Source organism: Chroicocephalus ridibundus, chromosome 16 (assembly GCF_963924245.1).
Source record: "Chroicocephalus ridibundus chromosome 16, bChrRid1.1, whole genome shotgun sequence".
In the NCBI taxonomy this organism is placed as follows: domain Eukaryota; kingdom Metazoa; phylum Chordata; class Aves; order Charadriiformes; family Laridae; genus Chroicocephalus; species Chroicocephalus ridibundus.
Genome location: NC_086299.1, coordinates 7,942,831 through 7,962,308, shown reverse-complemented (window position 1 = coordinate 7,962,308; position 19,478 = coordinate 7,942,831). Strand labels below are relative to the sequence as shown.

The 19,478-nt window shown below is 55.3% G+C and overlaps 2 protein-coding genes across 7 annotated transcripts in view; both read right to left on the bottom strand.

Moving 5' to 3' along the window:
- LOC134524205 (tyrosine-protein phosphatase non-receptor type 11-like) overlaps window positions 1–4,670 on the bottom strand; it is a 56,926-nt gene extending 52,256 nt beyond the window's left edge. Inside the window, exon 1 of the mRNA XM_063353997.1 lies at window positions 4,586–4,670. Coding sequence (XP_063210067.1) covers window positions 4,586–4,599 — 14 coding nt within the window. The 5' untranslated portion in view covers window positions 4,600–4,670. The remainder of the gene's footprint in view (window positions 1–4,585) is intronic.
- Window positions 4,671–10,227: 5,557 nt separating this feature from the next.
- Window positions 10,228–19,478, bottom strand: part of AGRN (agrin) — a 132,381-nt gene continuing 123,130 nt past the window's right edge. For all 6 annotated transcript variants that reach the window (XM_063353555.1, XM_063353556.1, XM_063353557.1 and 3 more), the window contains 3 exons: window positions 15,476–15,700; window positions 14,817–14,920; window positions 10,228–13,371 (listed from right to left, as the gene is read on the bottom strand). In XM_063353555.1, coding sequence (XP_063209625.1) covers window positions 13,214–13,371; window positions 14,817–14,920; window positions 15,476–15,700 — 487 coding nt within the window. In that variant the 3' untranslated portion in view covers window positions 10,228–13,213. The remainder of the gene's footprint in view (window positions 13,372–14,816; window positions 14,921–15,475; window positions 15,701–19,478) is intronic.

Here is a 19,478-nt window from a genome sequence, read left to right as displayed (position 1 = left end):
GGCGTGCACAAAGTAATTTGGCTAAGCAGTAAACTAGGTTGGAAAACAGGAAAAAAAAAAAAAGGTTTGTCAAACAAGGGAAAAAAAGGGAAAAAGTTGCCAAACAAATGCGCTCAGAGCTGGATATGGGATACCACGGTGCAGCTCTTTGTCAAGTCTGCTACAGAAATGGAAGCATTTCACCAGATTACCAGTCCCCCCCAACATCACTCATTGCCCTGAAAACTGGGAACTTGGTCGCTTCAGTCCCGGTGGTCCCTTCCCGGGGCAGTTTCACCCTCAGGGTGCTGGAAGCTGCCTGCCACCCCGTGTTTCGCTCCCCAGGGCGGGAGGTGTGCGATGCGGCATCTCTCCAGCCCACTTTGTGCGCTGGGGACACCAGTAGCCAAATGGGGTTTTGCACAATCCCCGACACACACAGTCCCGTTTACGGCCCTGGAGCCACCAGCACCGTTTCACCTCTACGATGGCCTTGGAGCTAAGAAGGAAAGCTTCTCTCATACACGCACAGGCAGTAAAGAAGAAGAATTGCTCCACAACAGGACCTGCTTCACCATCGGGAGCCATACCCAAAGCACCAGGACCACAGTACAGAGAGCAATGAGGGAAAGGGCCTCCACAACCGTAGACGGCCATAGACGACCTTTAAAGGTCCCTTCCAACCCCAACCATTCTATGATTCTATACTTTTTAGCAGGGCCTGTGGCGATAGGACAAGGGGTAATGATTTTAAACTGAAACAGGGGAGATTTAGATGAGATATAAGGTGGAAATTCTTTATGCTGAGGGTGGTGAGACACTGGCCCAGGTTGCCCAGAGAGGTGGGAGATGCCCCATCCCTGAAAACACCCCAGGCCAGGCTGGATGGGGCTCTGAGCAACCTGATGTTGTTGAAGATGTCCCTGCTCATGGTGCAGGGCTTGGAACTAGATGGCTTTCAAAGGTCCCTTCCAACCCAAACTATTCTATGATTCTAACCCACCACCCACAGGCACCAATTCTGCGACAGTACCACTCAGTCCTGCAGAACCGGAGCAACCTTTGGAGACAATCAGGCTCCGAAAGCTGGCATTTACTCATTTCCTCCAGCCTTTCCCTTCCTCCCAGCCACAGCATCCCAGCAAGCCTGGCTGGAAAGAAAAAGCCTGCCCCGCAGACAAGGGCGACGCACAAGCCAGCTGCCATCCACCTCCAGACGCCGCACAACTCCTTCCTAGGGAAAGAAACAGGGCATTTGGGATCTGCAAGCCTTGGGGATGGGAGGTTTATCCACTAATATCTCCGTGTCACAGCAAAAGGCCTCTAATCATACCCGAGCGGACGTGAGCACCAAAGCAGAGGAGGGCTGGGGTTCCTCTTGGGCTCTCGCCGTTCCAGCAGAGCCGGGATTTCTCTGTCCTTGCTGGGGGGTGGCACGTCCCTGACCACCAGACCTTCCCTGCAGTTGAGAGGTCACATGCCAGCAAAGCTGGGAGAGGGAAAGAAACAGTCATTCTTTCCACAAGCCGTTTTAAAGAAACAACGCAATGAGGCCCTGGCAGCAGCTTTGGAGCTCAGCATTTGCAAAAGCTTTGTGGTTTAGGCCGACGGCAACAACTTTGCTTTATTTCTACAGCGGGGCTTGATTCTCCCTCGTGTCACACGCGTGCACTGACACATGGCCACTGCTTTCCAGCCTGGCCCCTGCGCTCACCAGCGTGGCCTTGCAGAAGACCATAAGCGGCGTGACCAGCATCTTCTCCCAGTCCTCCAGACCTCTCCCCACAGCACGGCACGGCCACGAGAGCTTCCTGAACGAGTCAAACACCCAGAAAGAGCTTTATTTCCCCTTCCATGTGCCTGCCTTGAAAAAAAATTAGCCCACATGGAAGTCTGTTGTGGTTTGGGCTGGACTGGCCACCTCAAACCAGGACAGCATCCTAGGTGTCCTAGGGTAGGGCTGTTTCTTCTCAGCTAGGGAGTCACCCCATCTCCTCCCAGTCCCTCCACAGATACGCGGGGAGGAGCAGAGGCATTAAGCAGTGCCCAGCACTCAGCATCAGAGATGCTGGTCCCAGCGCTCACACAAGCCTGGGCCTCCCATGAGCTTCTCTTAGAGAGCATCAGTTGTTAAGAGACACTTATCCAAACAGCTCTCGCACTAGTAGGGTCACAAGCCCAGGAAGAGGAGGGTGAAAAATAACCCTTGGGATTAGATATGTCATGGTCTCACCACAGGCTTACGGCCCACCATGCCACCTCCGTCATTCCCCCGATTCAGACATCCCTATTACCTTGCCCCTGTGCCAGGGCGGAAGGGAACGCAGCGTCCTTCAGTCCCAGCAGACTGTCCTGAAAGCTCCACTGCATCCACCAGAGCATCCTACCTCGCAGCCACGGGACAGTGCTGTGGCAGGGGGACAGTCACAGCAGGTCACGCACACTCCAGACCCGAGCGACAGCCCATAGTCACACCTGCATCCACACCAGCTCCAGGATTTTCGGCTGGTGACAACCTCGCAGCAGCCCACTGCCGCAAAGCGCATCCTCAGCCACAGAGGTGGCCCCTGAAGAGAGGAACCAGCACTTTGGTTGGGATGGAGCTCCCCAGAAACCACTGCCTCACAGATGCCCCTGCTTCGCAGCACCCTCTTTCCACACAACGGCCAACCATACACTGGCTTTCAGCGGCTCTACACCACCAGCCTGTGTAAGTCACCCCGTAAGGCTATTGATGCCAAAGTGCCCTTAATTCCAAGGGTTCCCATGCAAGCCTGAACGACCCGCGACAAAGGATGCGGGTACGATGCTGACAAGACACAAAGGATCCACTAGTTAGTACTCCAGTTGGGCCCCATAGTGACCATCCCTTGTGAGGGACCACTTGAGCCTCTCAACACTCCACCAGCACAGGTGGAGGCCTCAGTAGATCCACCTGGGCAGAAGCTGGCCACACTTTGAGCCAGAGGGAAGCCAGCATCAGCCAGGTCTTCAGGCAGAAGAGAAAGCTGCCGCACCAAGCTGGTAGGCACCCTACACGTCGCTGGGCAAGAGAAGAAAGGCTGGGGCCAAGAAGAAAAGCTGGGGCCAAGCCAGTCTTGCCACAAGATGGGGAAAAAGAACCAGGAGCAGCAAACCCAGTGCTCCAGTGGAAAGGATGGGGGCAATAGATGCTGGGAGCAACCCACCCCCAGCACAAAAGCCAACCCAGGCGGCTCTGACCCCTCCTAGCAGCAGGACTACCAGGTTTCTCAGGGCTCCTGCAAGGGCTGAGCTGGCAGCGGCATCACAATTTCGCCATCTCCAGCAGTCCGGTGCCCCGGTTAACTGCCCGCCAGGGTGGAGCTTGCAAGGTATAGGCAGCGTGGGCAAATATTGACTTGCCTGTGGGCACAGGGAGCATGAGCGGAGCCGAGAATAAAATCCAGGGGCCCCCGAGTCCCAGCCCTCTGCTTTATACCCCCTCACCCATCAGCAAGAGTGTTTCGTAACTTAACGTGGCACCGCCCAGATGAACACCGCCTCTTCCTAAACTTCTTCTGCACACTTTGAACCAGACACGCACGAAACACAGCTCAGCACTTCTACAGGAGAGACAGGCAGTGCTGGGTGGCAGAAGAGACCCCCAAAAAACCCATAAACCAACCAAAGCCCTCAATCCTGGTGTTGCAGGAATGCACGTGAGGAGAATCCGGAGTTCAAGGGACGGTTGTGGAAACCCCACTCATGACCTGCCCACTTCCAGTCCTGTACCAACACCAAAGGAGCACTCCCTGTCCTGTAACCGATCCCGTTTCTCGGCTCGAAGTGACCGTCAGCTGGACGGCTGCTCCCGGCCACCACCCTCCTCAGGGCTTCTCAAAACACACTTGACTTCTAATAGCAACAAACGCTTTTTCAGGTCACCTTAAGGCAGCCTCCGTGAAAGGACGGACAAGAACGAAGAACCCCCAAATTAGCTATTAAGAGCCCCCTCTCCGCACCGTGGCACAGGGGAGCCCGGAGCGGGCTGGAAAGGAGCACGGAAGGAGACCATCCACCCTCCGGTTTACCGGCTATTTACCCTTTCTGAAACCACAGCAGAGAAAGAGGAACCGAGAAGGGACTATGACCCCAAGTCACACGGGCTACTGTCCCCACCGAGGAAAAAAAATAACACCCCCGAAGATTTGGGAGAAGCTGGAGGAGGCACCAACGCCACACCAGAGGCACCCAAGTAGTTTTTTTTTTTTTTTTTTGCAGCCCGCAAAGATATTTCGAGCAAGTTTCAAAGCTCGGTGGCGTTCTGGCGTCCCCTCTTCAGCATCTCCACCGCAGGTCACAGACGAGATGCTTTAAGGTAGCAGCCGGCTCCCCGCGGGCACGGGGCGACCTAAACCAGCCTGCGGGCTAGTGGCCAAAGGCAGGCTGGCAGCAGCCGGGGGCGGCGAGGGGGGGCGGCGAAGGCTACAGCTTCAGCCCGGCCACCGGAGCCCCCAGCCCCGCCCGGGGGAAGCGGCGGGAGCCGGGGGAAGGAGCCGGAGCCGGGAGAGGAGGCGGCGGCCGGTAGCCACGGGCGCCCCGGCGGTGGCCATCGGCGGGCGAGGGTTGGGCGGTGGGTCCTTACCTGCGGGAGGTCATGGCTCCGCGGAGCTCCGCACCGACTGCGCGCCCCGGCGGGGGCTCCCGGGCCCGGGGCCGGCGGGGAAACCCCTCCCTGTGACGCGGGGGAATCCCCGCCCCCCGCCCCGCCCGGACCCGCCCACGGGCACCCTCGGACACCCCCCCCCGGGACGGGACCCGGCAGCCCCTCGATCACACACCCCCCCGCTTCTTCCCCCCCCCCCCCCCCCAAAAAAAAAAAAAAGAAAAAAAAAAGGGTTGGGGGAAGAGGGAGAAAAGGAGGGGAGAGGAAAAAACCCACCAGCTCGTGGGCGGAGATAAAGGCAGTTTAATAGAACAACGTCAGAAAAGGAAAATAGCAGTAATAACAATAATAATCAGAGCGGCAATAATAAAAATAATAACAATAACAGCAGCAGCAGCAGCAACAACAACAACAACAACAACAACAATAATAATAATAATAATAATAGTAATAATAATAATAATAATAATAATAATGATAATAGGGAGGTCATCCTTCCCCTCTGCTCTGCCCTGGGGAGGCCACAGCTGGAGCACTGGGTCCAGTTCTGGGCTCCCCAGTTCAAGACAGAGGAGGAACTGCTGGGGGGAGTCCAGCGGAGGCTGTGAAGATGCTCAAGGGCCTGGAGCATCTCTCTGCTGGGGAAAGGCTGAGGGACCTGGGGCTGTTCAGCCTGGAGAAGAGCAGACTGAGAGGGGATCCCATCAATGCCCATCAATAGCTACAGGGCGGGGGGCAAGAGGATGGGGCCGGACTCTTCTCAGTGGTGCCCAGCGACAGGACAAGGGGCAACGGGCACAAACTTGACCATGGGAAGTTCCATCCCAACATGAGGAGGAACTTCTTTGCTGTGAGGGTGGCAGAGCCCTGGCACAGGCTGCCCAGAGAGGTGGGGGAGTCTCCGTCTCTGGAGACATTCCAACCCCGCCTGGACGCGTTCCTGTGCCACCTGCTGTGGGTGACCCTGCTCTGGCAGGGGGTGGGACGGGGTGATCTCCAGAGGTCCCTTCCAACCCCAAACATTCTGTGATTCTGTGAATAATGACAGAGGTCACTCACACCGCCCGGTGAATTGGCACCGTCCCTGTGCACATTCACGGATCCCTGCCACCTGGCTCAGCCCCTTTCGGTACTGATCGTGGCATCTATGGTACAGAATATTCCATCATTCTGCCTGTGCTCCCTCTCAGCTTGGAGTCAGCGGGGCACAATGTCCCCAGAGTGGCTTCCCTGCTCCCATCCCAACGTCAGACAGGGATGGTGACACCCAAATCTCCCGCTGGGGTAAGCTGGGACCAGGTGTGCTATAGGCACGCTGTCCGCTGTATAGAAATAGAGCACAGTTTGCCATCTGAAGTGTAAATTCAGAGGCCTTCTACAAACCCACGGAAAATATATGTTGCTTCAACCTAAAAGACAGAAATTAACCCAAAGAAATGCCCTGAATCTGGCACCTTTCATGAATGCTGGGTGAGAAAACAAAGCCAGCTGTCCAAGAGAGAGAAAAAGCCAGGATACAGCCAGCGAGCACCCCCCCCCCGGCCCTGAGTCTACCCGTAGTGGCAAAAATAGCAGTTTTATAACTATAATAAGACTCAGCGAATTCCGTGTCTATTCGGGGAATACCCAGAGAGTTGGCAGCAGGAGCCAGCTCATTTCTCAGCGAGGGGGGCTGGCGGGGCGCGAGCTTTCCTGCGTGCCACCGGATCGCTCACGGGGCAACAAGGACCACAGAGGCCAAATAGCAACCCTGATAACCATGACCCCCTGTCCTCTCCTTCCTCATCTCCCCTGCCACCGGGGCTCCGGCTTGCTGGGACCTTCTTTCGGAGCACTGAGGCTTCATTGTGAGAGACCGAACTGTGACTTCTGTGTGTGCCCGTCGCCTGGGTCGGCGGGGGGGAGACACAAGACCCTTTCTGGGGGTGATGCACGTGGTCAGGGAGGGACTGATGTTCTGCTTCTTGATTAGAAACGGATCAAAAGGAAATCCCTGCAACAGATCTCTCCCCCCCACACCGGGTAAGGTACTGGTTTCTAGACTATGCAACTGGGACACAGATAACTGGTGAAAATGGTCCCCTCCTGCGCGATCTTAGCCCTTCTGACCATTGGAATGCTTCAATCCCATGGAAATCACAGAATCACAGAACGTGTTGGGTGGGAAGGGACCTCTAAAGGCCATCTCGTCCCACCCCCCTGCAGTCAGCAGGGACATCTGTAACTAGATCAGGTCGCTCAGAGCCTCATCCAGCCTGGCCTTGAATGTCTCCAGGGATGGGGCCTCCCCCACCTCTCTGGGCAACCTGGGCCAGTGTCTCACCACCCTCGGTGTAAAGAACTTCTACCCAGCAGAAATATCCAGCAGAGACATCCAGGCTTTGGCCTGGGAGCTCTCTGCAGCCAGAACATCCCATGTGGTCGGTGTTGGGATGGTGCCTGTCCCTCAGGGGACCTGCTGCAATAGAAACACACCACAGTGGAGGTGACAGAGTTCTGTGTGACCCCTCTGGCTCTCTAACCTGCTTGGTCTCAGCTGGTGGCCGGCTGGGACAGGCTTTAATGGTGGCTGGGCTAAATGCCACTTGCTAATAGGCAGGACGACGCTGGCAGCATGTCTAGGAGCGAAGGCAAGTGAGAACGCTCCTGGGGAGGAACAATGTTTGTCTTGCAATTACAGAGCGTGTGCCTGGGCTGGAGAAATCCCAGGGGGCAGGGCAGAAGGTCCCCAGTGAGAACAGGGTTGAGGTAGCACCAAATGTTGGCCACTGCTGGAGGGGAGAAGCAGTCACAAGGGACAGGAGACTCAGGAGAAGGTTCATCAGGAGCCTTTGTGTCCAGGCTGATCCCTGGGTTAAGACACCAGGCTCTCCACAGGGAATGTCTCTGAAGTTCTGTGGCCAACCCTCCCAGATGCCTTTAATGTTGGCAGAGAGGACAGCTATGAAGATCCCATTTCAGATGCGTCAGTCGCCCAGAGGAGCACCCAGTGCTCCTCAAAGTCACTTAGAATTGCCTCCCGAGCTGTTCATCGATATAGGCACGGATTCACACGCTTGCTCTTCCATCTGCAGGCTGGAAAGGGATGGCTGGGTACCAGGACACAGCCACATCACGCAGCTGGTGTTGGGAATGCAGAGGGAACCACTGGGATCCCAGTCTGATGGAAGGGAATTCCCCCAGGTGTGCTTTGGCCAGACACCGTGTTGTGCTTTGGGCCAGACTGGCCACTGAAACCTCAAACCAGGACACACTAAACTAGTCCCATTCCCTCAGGTCCGCGTGCGGCCAGGACCCCCATGTTCCATCCCCCGGAGAGACGGCAGCCCAGCGCCACGGCGTGTGCTCGGCTGTGGGGAGGTGTTTGCGCTCCCAGCCACAGCCGCAAGAGCTCCATAAACCCTTAAATTCAGGGCATCTACGCAGCCCGTGACAGGCTCCGTTGATGAAGAGCCAGAAAGACCGCATTCATGGGCCAAGCTGTCTACTTACAAACATTGCAGTCCCTTTTCTCTCCGAAGAACCACGTTTTCCCAGCCAGAGACGCAAAGGTACGTCATTACAGAGCAGGGTGATGGATCATTTGGCAGGTAAGGAGAGCGCGGCGCGGGCAGTGGACGTGGCCGGCCCCGGGCACAGGCTGTGTCGGCAGAAGAGCAGGGAAAGGAATCCACGTCTCCCGCTCCCCACCACACACGCTGCGGGATGAGGCCACGCAGCCCAGGAGTCCAGATCTATCAAGAGCCACTGCCCCGGGATCCAGGGGAAAAGGGATGTGGGTCACAAATAGCACCCAGCAGGGGTTTAGGTCTGGTCTGCCCTATTCCAGAAGGACTAGCCCCCACCAGCCTGGCTAGCAGCAGCACCCTCGGGCACAAGCAGGCTGATGTGTCCCTCACTTCTCACCAACCAGCTAAGCACGCAGGAAGTGGAAAAAAGCAAAAGGAGATACACGGAATCAAAGATCCACCAGATCCACCATGGGGCAGCCCTGTGAGACCATTGGCACGATCGCCAACGCAGGACACCCACTGCCCCTCGCTTCCCCCGCACCCCCCCCCACCTTCCCCCCCAACCCCGCTGAAGCCTCCGCTGCAGAAGGACGGGGTGAGATGCTTTTAGCCCCGGGGTGAAGCTCCTGGGCACGGGAGATGCTCACGAGCTGTCGGGGCTCACTGTTCCCAGAGGTGCCAGAGCAAGCGGAGGATGGCTGAGACCCCCCAACCCCAACCGCCCTCTCCTCCTTGACGATGCCGCCCGGTGGCTCCCAGCGAGAGCCGACTGGGAAGTCGGGTTTGACGCACGTGTGGTGTGTTCCCGAGAGCTGCTCAGAGCAAGGGCTGCCAGAAAGCGTGGCCGGGCCATTCCCCTGAGTCACGCTTGCTGCCTGCCCAAGCGTGCCCCCAGTGTGGCTCCTGTCCTTCTCTCCTTCCTCTTTCCCCTCACAATGGGTTTTTCCAGCCTCTAGGAAAAAAAAAAAAAATTAAAAAATAAAACCCCCACAACCATCCAGCTGCCGGAGCTCGGCTTTTCCTTCTGGCCAAGACAACGCCAGCTTTTTCTCCTCCTGCTTTGCAGCAAGCTGGCGAAACGCCTGGGAAAGAGGTAGTGACTTTGCAAGCCCGTGCCTGTCGTGGCATAATAAGGTCATTGTCGAGAAGACGCTGCGCCGGGAGGCTGATCTTGAGCAAAACCATGGCCCCGGCTGCGAGTTGTGCAAGCCCCGTGGCTGCTCAGACACTGGCCTCATTGTTCCCCATTGTGAGTCTTCGGCATCTCATTGTCCATTGAAAAGCCGGTTCCTACGGAGCCGGCGCAGACACCAACCAAATCTGCATCGTCGCTGGATATCAAAACGACTCGCTTCGCTAAATTAGCTGCCTCCCAAAGGGCAGGAAACCCACGTTCTTTTCTCGCTTCGCACCACTTGGATGATCGTGAGCTCTTGGCTGAACAAAATTCTCCGCCTCCCACCTTCTTTTCTCGCAGAAAGACGAAGCTGCGGAGATGAGAGCGCCAGGGCTCCGGCCAGGTGGAAAGGCCCCATTAGGAAGAAAGACCTGGTTAGAGCAGGAACTCAGAGGCTGGTACATCTCAAACCACATCCTGCTTGCAGGCTTGCGACTGACTTTCCACGGCTCCTCGGCTTACAGAGGGTAAAACCCAGGGGAAACTGCTGCCAGCAGCGAGAAGGCGGACAAAGAGGCATCGCTTCAGTCTTGTTGACGTGTCCATGGGATACAGAGGCTCTTTGGAAAACGCTACCTCGGAAGAGGTGATAAAAGCACGCACGGCTAAGAAGGAAAAGCTAGTGGGTACCTGAAGAAGTGGTATGATTCAGAGCACGATCAGACGGCCACAGAGGAGGGGAAGTAAAGGCACGTGGGAGTCTTCCTCCTACGGACGTTGCGTGGGTGGGATTAAGGTTGGCGTTGGTAAAGAGGCAGCGTTTAGGAGATAGAGCAGGTACCTGCATAAGCCACGCCGGTTCCACGGGAGACAGAGAGGGAGGCGCTGGTTTGACTTCACCCAGTACCAGGGCAGAGCAAGCGTGAGGCAACACTGTACCACACAGAATAAAAAAAAGCAACAGGCCCCTTAAAAACATATTTGATCGTTTTCAAACTTTATTTCATGGTGATTGACGAAAGACACAAGTTAGTAATGGTTATATCATGCTGCTCCTCTACTGTGCATTGCCCTTCAGAATTCGTACAGCAGTTCACAATGGTCATTAATTTACCCTATAAATGAAGCCACATGGACACCTTTTTTTTTAAAAAAAAAAAAAGCAAAAAAAAAAAACCCAGGGAAAAAACCAACAACAAACCTCAATGTCTTCTTTTTTTTTTTTTTTTTTTCGTACATACATGTTATAAATGCTATTAAAAATAAAGCCGAAGTTAAGTGCACAGCCCCTAGGGAGCACTGCTGAATCTGACCTTGGTTCAAGATGCTCGACAACGAGGACGCGGGGTCCTGTTTTAAGGCATTTCCAAGCCCCAGCAAAAGCAGACAGAGTTTTATTTGTTTAGTTGGTGGTTCGGGTTTGGTTTTTTTTTTGGTCTTTTTTTTTTTTTTTTTTCTTCTCCTCGCGGTGAGCCTGGCTTCATTTCAGTGGCATCCTAGAAAAATTAGCAGCTTCCTCTGCGCTTGCCCCTCTCCCTCCGGAGCCCTCAAGTCTCAGCCAACGCGGTTGCATGGCCCGGCAAGAACTTGCGTCCTCCAAACACAGATGGAGGGTCTCCCGCTTCCCTCCCTTCCCATGGTCCTAATTAGCCCCCGTCTATCTACACCTGGCCATCAAAATACAGCAGGCCGTCCCTCTCACGACACAGTCACAGCACTCCCCACCAGGAGCCACAATTTATGTACAGTAGCCACCAAAAATGTGGTATTGCCACACGAACACACCCCCCCACCACCACCCCCCCCCCGGAGGCTCCATCGCACAGAGGGCGCAGCCCCCCGTGCAATATTTAACCACTGGATTTTTAGAGGAATGTCAATAGGCATAGACCGGGGAGAAGGGGGATAGATTCCTTTTAATTAAAAAAAAAAAAAAAAAGAAAAAAAAAAAGAAGAAAAAAGCAACCCAAGTGGTTTTACACTACGTTCTTCCCCTTTGTCACGCCTGTGTCCTGAGCTCACCCTGAGAAAAGTAATTTGACTTTCCACGGCTCTGAATTTAGTGCCAAGAAACGACATTTGCAAAGGGCGCGCTACTTTGTAAAGGTACCCCACACGGCCTGCTAGAAATCTATGGCGAAACTGCAAAGTGATGGCACCCTGGATATTAATTAACACTTGTTACCTGGCGGGATCCTTCAGATTAATTCCGCACGGTCCGTAACGGCTGGTTTAACACAGAGCAATGCCAACTGCCATCCCAGGGGGGGGAAAAGGGACACAGTTGTGTCCCAGTGGTAGGAAGGGACACAGATGCCACGCGGCATCAGTAGATTCTTCCCATGGAGAAGGAAGCTGAATGGAGCGGGTCGTTCCTTTCGCAGCTACAATCCATTTGTTCTTCTCCTGCTTCCAGGAGATTCCGTTTTCGCACGCAAACGCGGGGCCCATTGACAGACGCTCCCAACCACCCAGACATTCATTCCGGAACACACACACTGGCTTTGTAACTGGCACCACGGTATTTGCTTTCAAGATTTGCATGGAGGAAGAAAATACTTTAAAAAAAAAAACAAAACAAAACAAAACACAACACACACAACCCTCCTCCCCAACGCTCCTGCCTCACGCCCCATTTCAGCTCTTGCTGCTGGGCTGGCAGCCTCCGGAGGAGCTTTGATCCCGGCGTGGAAGACCCTGCATTGCACTGGACATTGCAAAAAAAAAAAAAAAAAAACCACCAATTTAAAGTCCAATTGCTCCAATAAACTCCAATTACTCTTCACGGGAGAGGCTCTAATACCAGCTCTACAGAGACCCACGTGCTGGCAAATGTCCTCATGGCAGATAGAGGGGACAAGTCGTGCCCGGAGGCTGGAAAACGGACGTGGGTCATGGAAGGACACATCCAACAGATTATTTTTTTTTCTTTTTTTTAAAGTGAAAAGGGACCCATTCCCTGTGGCCTCGCAGCCCATTTGACGGCGCTGGAAGAGGGAGAGGACTTCCAGCTCTTGAAGACGCGCTGCAAGTTCTCCCCAGCGCCCGGGAGGGCAACGCTTGGTACACAGAAGCTCTTGGGAAGAGCAGCCAGGGCAAGCAGGTGGTTAGGACATGTCTGGATAAACACAAAGCGTGGAAATGAGGTTTCACAGCTGCTTCTGCACGTGTCCAAGAGGAGGAGGAGGAGGAGAGCCAACAGAGAAATCAACGTGTCCCCCCACAGCACCTCTCAGTCCAGCAAACAGTCATAAGACAACCAAAGAGCAATGCTTCTCTGCCTGCTCAGAGCAGACCTTGGTCTCTCTTCCAGTGCATGGCATCCCTGATTTTAACAGAGCATAAAGGAGAAAAGCACTTGAGATCCTTACACACATAAATTATAGTGAGAGGAAGGGCGGGGGGGGAGGAGGGAGACAGGGTGAACACGGGGCCAGGAGAAGGCTCGGCAGGGTGGCGATTCCCACTTCTCTGATGGCCACTGCCCTGCTCACCCAGCACCGCAGAGGGGGCTTTGGGGGCCAGGCCCGAGATGGGAAGGCGGTGAATCCACGAAGGCCACGCATCTCGCCAGCACCAGCATCCCTTCCCCCCGCAGGCATGAACAACAACCCAAGAACGCAAGTAAGGAGAGAGAAAAACAACTTCCCCCACCTCCCCCCCCCCCAAAAGAAAAAAAAAAAAAAGAAGCTTCAAGTATGAATAAGATTTACAATGCAGGTGCAACGGGGAAGTTCTTCTGTCACTTCTTGGAGACTTGGTTCAAGGTTTGTTCTTTGTTGCTGCTGTTTGATTATAAGAGTCTGACTGACCTGGATAGACTGCAACCGAACAAATAACCCAAAAGAAACGGTGTTTCCTCCCCTCCCTTTCCCCCCTTCCCCCCCAAAATATAAAAAGCAATAAGTTTACAAAAATAGAAAATAATTACAGCAATAGGCAGGAGGGAGGGAAGGAGAAGGAAGGGTCCCTGGGGGTCTATTTGGCTGAGCAGTGTAATATCGTGGGGTTGTTTAAAGCGTCCTCCACCAGATGCAGTTCTTGGCGGTCGACAATCACGTCCCTTATGCAGCCAATAAAGCCGGTGCTGTAGGCCTTGGGCAGCTTGTGAGCCACGCTCAGCTTCTCCATTCCCCCTGCAAGAGACAGCCAGAAGGTCGGGTGGGAAGGCAAAGGACACGCACGAACGCCCTCGACAGCGGGGGAAAACCACCTCCCTCCTGGCCAGTATTTATTTTCACTTAAATCAGAGAAATGCCAGTTCCAACCAATATATACAGGTTTCCTCAAGACGCTTAAGCCACTAACTTGCGTTCTAAAATACCAATCCAACTTAAAATACTTCATTTCTTCGGCGGTTGGTCCCAAATTCAAACTAAATTTTCTTTCAGCTGCTGAAATGTCCAACATGGCTCATTCCAGGCCCTGAAATTACAAAAGGCGGATTGCAAACAAAGACTTTGGAAGAGCCAGTGGGGCAGCCAAGCAAAAATTCCTCATGGAAAAATTCTGCTTTCCTCATAACTTCTAGGTTGATTTCAGAATGAGAAAAGGCGTCTGGGACAGCGTCTTTTCAGAGGCAAGGCTACCTTTTTGAACGTGAACTCTCTGTGCCTTCTTTGTGACTAACTTTCAGGTTAGACCTGAAACTATGGGCTTAGACTGGGAAGATAAGAACAGATGCTTCTGAAAAGCGTGAACAGAATCCAATGCACTGATTCTTCGTTACAGATGATCGCAATCCCCAGACGAACATTTCTGCCCATTGATTTCTGTGGCCCTTGCGGCCCTTTGCAATCCTGCACGCCAGGGCTGCTGCAGCCCCTGCCTGAGGAGGAACCTAGTTGCATTTTAACGCAATTATCCTGCGCTGATGGGTGCACTTTTTGCCCATTGGAGCTGTTACAGAACAAACGTAACCTCTGTCTGCGCTGACAGATCTGCCACAGGCAGCGCGAGATAGATGGAACAGGCCGAACTCTGTTTGCAGGAGCAAAATCCTTACGTCAACACAAATGGAACCAACTCTGCTGCACACACGGGCTCGTTCTGGCGTGCCTGCTTCTTCTGTTATGCAAATAAAGCAACATTTAAACTCCGGGTATTTATATATTTCCAGACAGAAGTGCCCTTCTCTCAGTTCAGCCATTTCCCCGTTGGGTACCAGAGTGACCCAAGCAAGAACCATTTGGGAGGCTCGTGAACCGACGGGGGCTCCCGCAGGTGAGGGAATCGGGCAGATGGGAGCGCTCCCGGTTTGCAGAGGGAGAGGGTGCTCCGTGCCATGGGCAGCAGGGGATCCAGAGCCGCAGGCCAGCCAACGGCTCTCTTCAGGGGACATGGTGACATGGAAAGGACTGGCATTTGGCAAAGCCAACCCTTCGTCCCTCAGCTGTCACCAGTATCCTGCCCTAGTAGGCAGAGAACGAGCAGGGGACGTTTTAGGTCAAACTTGTCGACTCCACCTGGCAGGCAAAGGTGTCCCATTTGAACAAGTGAGGGAGCATCAATGTCCCAGCTCTGGCTCTGAGCCTCTCGGCGAGGGGCACCGAGGAGGTTCACGCTTTCCACGCCGACTTACCCAGCCACAGGGCCCCGTCTGTATCTAGCTGTGTCGCACCAAGCGGAGAAGAGCCAGCGATGGGGGCTTCATTGCCGACTTGAAGGGAGCCTTCTCTCTGTACCCTGCTCCCGGGGGGAGGGAAGAAGAAACAGAAGGTGATTAGCAAACTGAGAGGAAAAACCCAGAGCTGGCCGCGGCTTTACGCTAAACCCAGGCACTGGGCACCATCAGCCCTTCTTCACCTGGAGGGGAGCGGGGAGCAGAGGGCATCTCGCAGCCCTGCCAGCGGCCACGGCTTCCTCCAGCCCCATCCGCAGAAATCCCCGGCATGCCAGCCGCATGATCCGCTCACCGCTCCCACCACCAATAAAAATAAAAAAGGACGGCTCGGGCTCAACCCGAACAGAATGTCAAACCCTCAGCCAGCTAAAATAAAAGGCACGAACCTTTCGTACCTCCTTGAGCCTGCCCCTTTGACATTTCCAGGCGTGTCACAACACGCGCCCCTCCAACGCGGCACTGCCCACATGCCTCTCCTCTATTATTATCATCCAAGAAGAGGAGTGACCCTTGGGGATCACAGGGCACGGAGCCATGGCCATGACTCAGGCTCCCTAATCCACAGCTTGCCCATCCCAGAGCAATCCGCCACGGTCCCACTCTCCCCTCCTTCACACCTGTACGCTTTGATATGAATCCACTGGTTGGTGTTGACTGGGACCGTGGATCGTAGGACGACTGGCTTGGAGCCGAGATCGTAGGTCATTTGTACGAAGCCATCCACGATGGCGAGGGCGATGTAGTCTGAGCGCTCCAGCCCTTTCCCGCTCCACAGGATCAGCCCCTGCGTGGCTTCTGTTTTGATGCTTAGTTCAAAGTGGTTCGATTGCAAGGCCTTCTCGCTGCACGGGGAGAAGACAGGGCAGAGTTAACACACGTGGCTACAAAAGCAACAGGCAGCCAGTCAGCTCCTCGGAGCAGCTTTCTCTGACCCCAGCCAACCAGCTCACCTGCTGAGGACAACCTTCAACCAACCTTTGGCATCAGGGGTCTCAGTCCCTACCTGCTGCCCTTGAGGGGTCGTAGCCTTTGCGATAGCCCAGGGCTGCTCAGAAGGCCTGGTGCATGGTGGGGGGAGCAGATGGAAAGCTCTGAACCAGGCCATGGGATCAAAGAAATGGCCCTCTGGAGGTCTCAAACCCCTTCAGAGTAGGACCAGTGCCAGTGCTAGATGTGGGCAGCTGCGGCTCTGCCCAGCTGAGCTTGGGAACACCAAGAATGGAACTTCTCCATCCTCCTGCTGACCTGAGCGGGGGCTGCACAGTTCTCCTGGGGATGAAGCATTTGCCCCAACATCCAGCTTGAACCTCCAAAGACACAACCTTGGGCTACTGCCCCTGGCTTCTGCCCTCCATGGAGCATGAGGTTCAGACACATCAACCCCTGCAAGCTGTGACACACAAGTCTTGGTTTTGCCTCCTCACACGCAGGCGCTGAAGGAGGAGGTCTCTTACGTGGGGTGGTGAATGGTATCCTGCTGGCCCCGATCTGACCAGCAGAAGGGTTTTCCCCACAGAGCTGCCTTTGATTTGAGAGAGGTCAGAACAAAGAGGGCTCTGTTGGCCACATTGGGAGGGCTGCGGGCAGCAGCTAAGCTGGGATCAACACCATTCCACCATCCTGCTGGCAGGTGTCTGAGGCGCAAGCAGAGCTGGGGTCCCTGGGGACCACCGCTCCCCACGCCATCACCACACAGCCATCAGCCTCGGGGACATCTGCTTTACACCACTGCCTCTGCTTCCCCAAAGCCCAACGGGAACCTGAGGCTGGGGACCATGAGGTGATGAGCACCCTGCTGTTTGATGGGGATGGAGACCGTCCCCAGAGGCAGAAAGCCTTCTTTCTCCTGGACATGGTGTCTTTTCCCAAGGGAGGAATGAAGGAAGGAGAGGATTTCCCCCACATTGGCATCCCCATGTTTGCTTGGTCCCTTCTGGAACCGGCAAAAGGCTCTTGGCAAAGGTTGCCATATGGAGTCACCACCCGCTCTCCTGGGATGCTCTGAGACAATGTGCACACATAGACCAGACAACATGGGCAACACAGACAGCTTTTTATTCCCAAGGGACACTGCATCCAAAGGGCTGGATGGGGGCTCTGCGTGAAGCCCGCTGTACCGTCACGGTAACTCAGCCTCTCCCCTCTCTTGTAGCTATTTGCTGTCTCGGTCCCCAGGAGCAAGGGCCAGAGCAGGAGCTGCTGTTCCTGTGCTGGAGGGACAGGGCTGGCTTCGCCTTTACTCCCATCATTTGCAGAGCTGTATCCCTTACAAATAAAAAGCCGAGGGTATGGACACACAGAACACGCACAGAGACAGAGACATGCTGAGGCAGCAACAGCAGAGCACGAGACACGAGAGCTGAGAGCCCGGCACAGACTCACCTGAGCTCCGCAGGATAGTCCGGCGCTTCGGGACTTAGATGCGGGAAGAAAGGGGAGCATGCGATAAGCGCAGGACAGCGGAGGAGACCCTTCCCTCCCACCCCGCTCACGGACCGGGAACGGCCCTGCTCCACAGCGACAGCTTTTCACCCTACACAATGTCCAACCTGAGCAAACCGCCCAGCACCAGCCGGAAAGCCGCAGCCAGGGTCCTTGGGGATGAGCTCCCTCGAGCCAGGGAGAAAAGTTTGCAAGTTGTTGCTTAGCCAGGGGGAGCAGAATAATGGCAAAGAGGGAACACAGCCCTGTCCCAGCGGTACAGGGGCCCTGCAACGCCCTCCTGGGTCAGGACCATCAGTGTTCCCCCACTGGGCACCCATTGCTGCCCTGCTGGGATGTTTATCCCAGGGCAGGACAGAGGGCGGCACTGCTGGTGGAAGGGAGCTTTTGGTCCATGAGGACCCTTTTCCTGGGCAATCCTTGCGGGGGTTCTCAGGCTGGTCCTTTGGGATGCTGCAGAACAGGCTCCCATCTAGGCAGAGAGCCGAATCCACACCTACGGCCTCTGAGTCAGCCTTGGGGCACTTGGGGGCGCAGGGAGAAGGGGAAACCCAGGACTACAGCTGTCCTGCCGGCACTGCGTGACGGGCCCAGCATTACGATCAGCTCTAACACGATGTATATATAAAAATGTACATTCAAAAAATAAAACCACCCCAAACCTACAGGCATGTCACGGCCAGCAGAGCCCAGAGAGGCGGTCGGAGTGTTGGTCCTGCCCAAGGCACACCCCGGTGTCTGCCTGGAGGCAGAAGAAACTACTTTTTATGGGCAGCCCAATGGGTCCTTCGGCCCTGGCGGGCCTAGAGAGTGCCGCTGCCAAATCCCAGCAGAGGGATCCGGGGAAAAGCGCTAAGCATCCCTCGCAGGATGGGGCATGAACAGCCAAAATAGGCTGGCGCAGGCGGGGAGGAGGCTGGGAATGGTGAACACCCCCGCCCTTTGCAGAGCACGGGGAGAGGCAGGACACAGAGGCAGCAGCTTTCCGCTCCTCCGCAGGGATGCGGCTCATGCCCGTGCAGAGGGACACGCTGGGCACTCTGCCACATGGCAGGGTTGTCCTGCAGGCCACTACATGCCCCTCCTTGCTGTAGGGCAGCGCCGTCTAGCTTAGAAGGATGCTTGGCTCCTAGAATGCCCTTTCCAAAAACACCAGAGCAACCCAGAGCACCTCCCAAACGGCTGTGGACATGCAGCTGACGGGCTCTGCGGCTCCCTAGGCGTTGACATGCATGCGTGCACGCAACTCAGCCTCCCCAGCTTCTGTCTGACCCCAGCTTGCAGAAAATGAGGTGAAATGGGGATGTGACCGGCAGGTATCACTCAAAGCCTCCCCCACACCGTGAGGAATACAGCTGCATCAGTCAGCGCTTCTCTTCCACTCCTGCTATTCAGCAAGACAGACAGAGAGCAGGTTAACAGCTGTCAAGGCTGTTCGAGGGAAAGAACGTCTGCCCAGGCCCTTCTTCTGCCCTACTGGCCACATGGCATGTTGTGAGGGGTTGGCCAGGCCACCCACCCTCGACTGGGGAACATTCTCCCAGCACCCAGCCTGGCCTCCTGGCTACGGCAGCAACGCCACGTTCATGTTGGAAAAACCAGGGCGGGATTAGCATCCCGTACTTCCATCGCCAACGCTTTTGCCACTGATGGAAGAGTTAAGTCGCAGGAACTTTCTTCCTCTATGCTTACCCAGTTAAACTAAGGCTAAGTTGCAGCATGCTGCAGGGACAACTGAGCGCTCCCTGCCGCGTCCTGAGCTGCAGTACCTGCGTCCTCCTCACCCTGGAACGGGAACACCTGCCCGTGGCAGATCCCTGGGATAATGCCCGTATCCCCCCTCCCACCCCTGCGCGGGCTGGCGGTCAGGGTGGCGATGGGAGAGGTGGTGGAGGGCAGATGGCTGGAGGAAGGACTACTTACGCGGGGATCTCATTGGTCAGGTGGCTTGAAAACAAAGAAACAAGGACATTGAGAAGAGACGGACAGACAGAGACTGACAAACAACAGCTCAAACACAGACACCCTCCCCAGGCAGGGTGTTTGGGCAGCCGGGAAGCTGAGGGTGGAAGAGGCAGATGGATAAAGCCTTATCCAGTGCCCTGTCCCAGTGCCGTGGAGCTGGGAATTAGCCGCAGGGGCTGTAGGAGCACAGGGCCAGGCTAGGATGGGTACCGA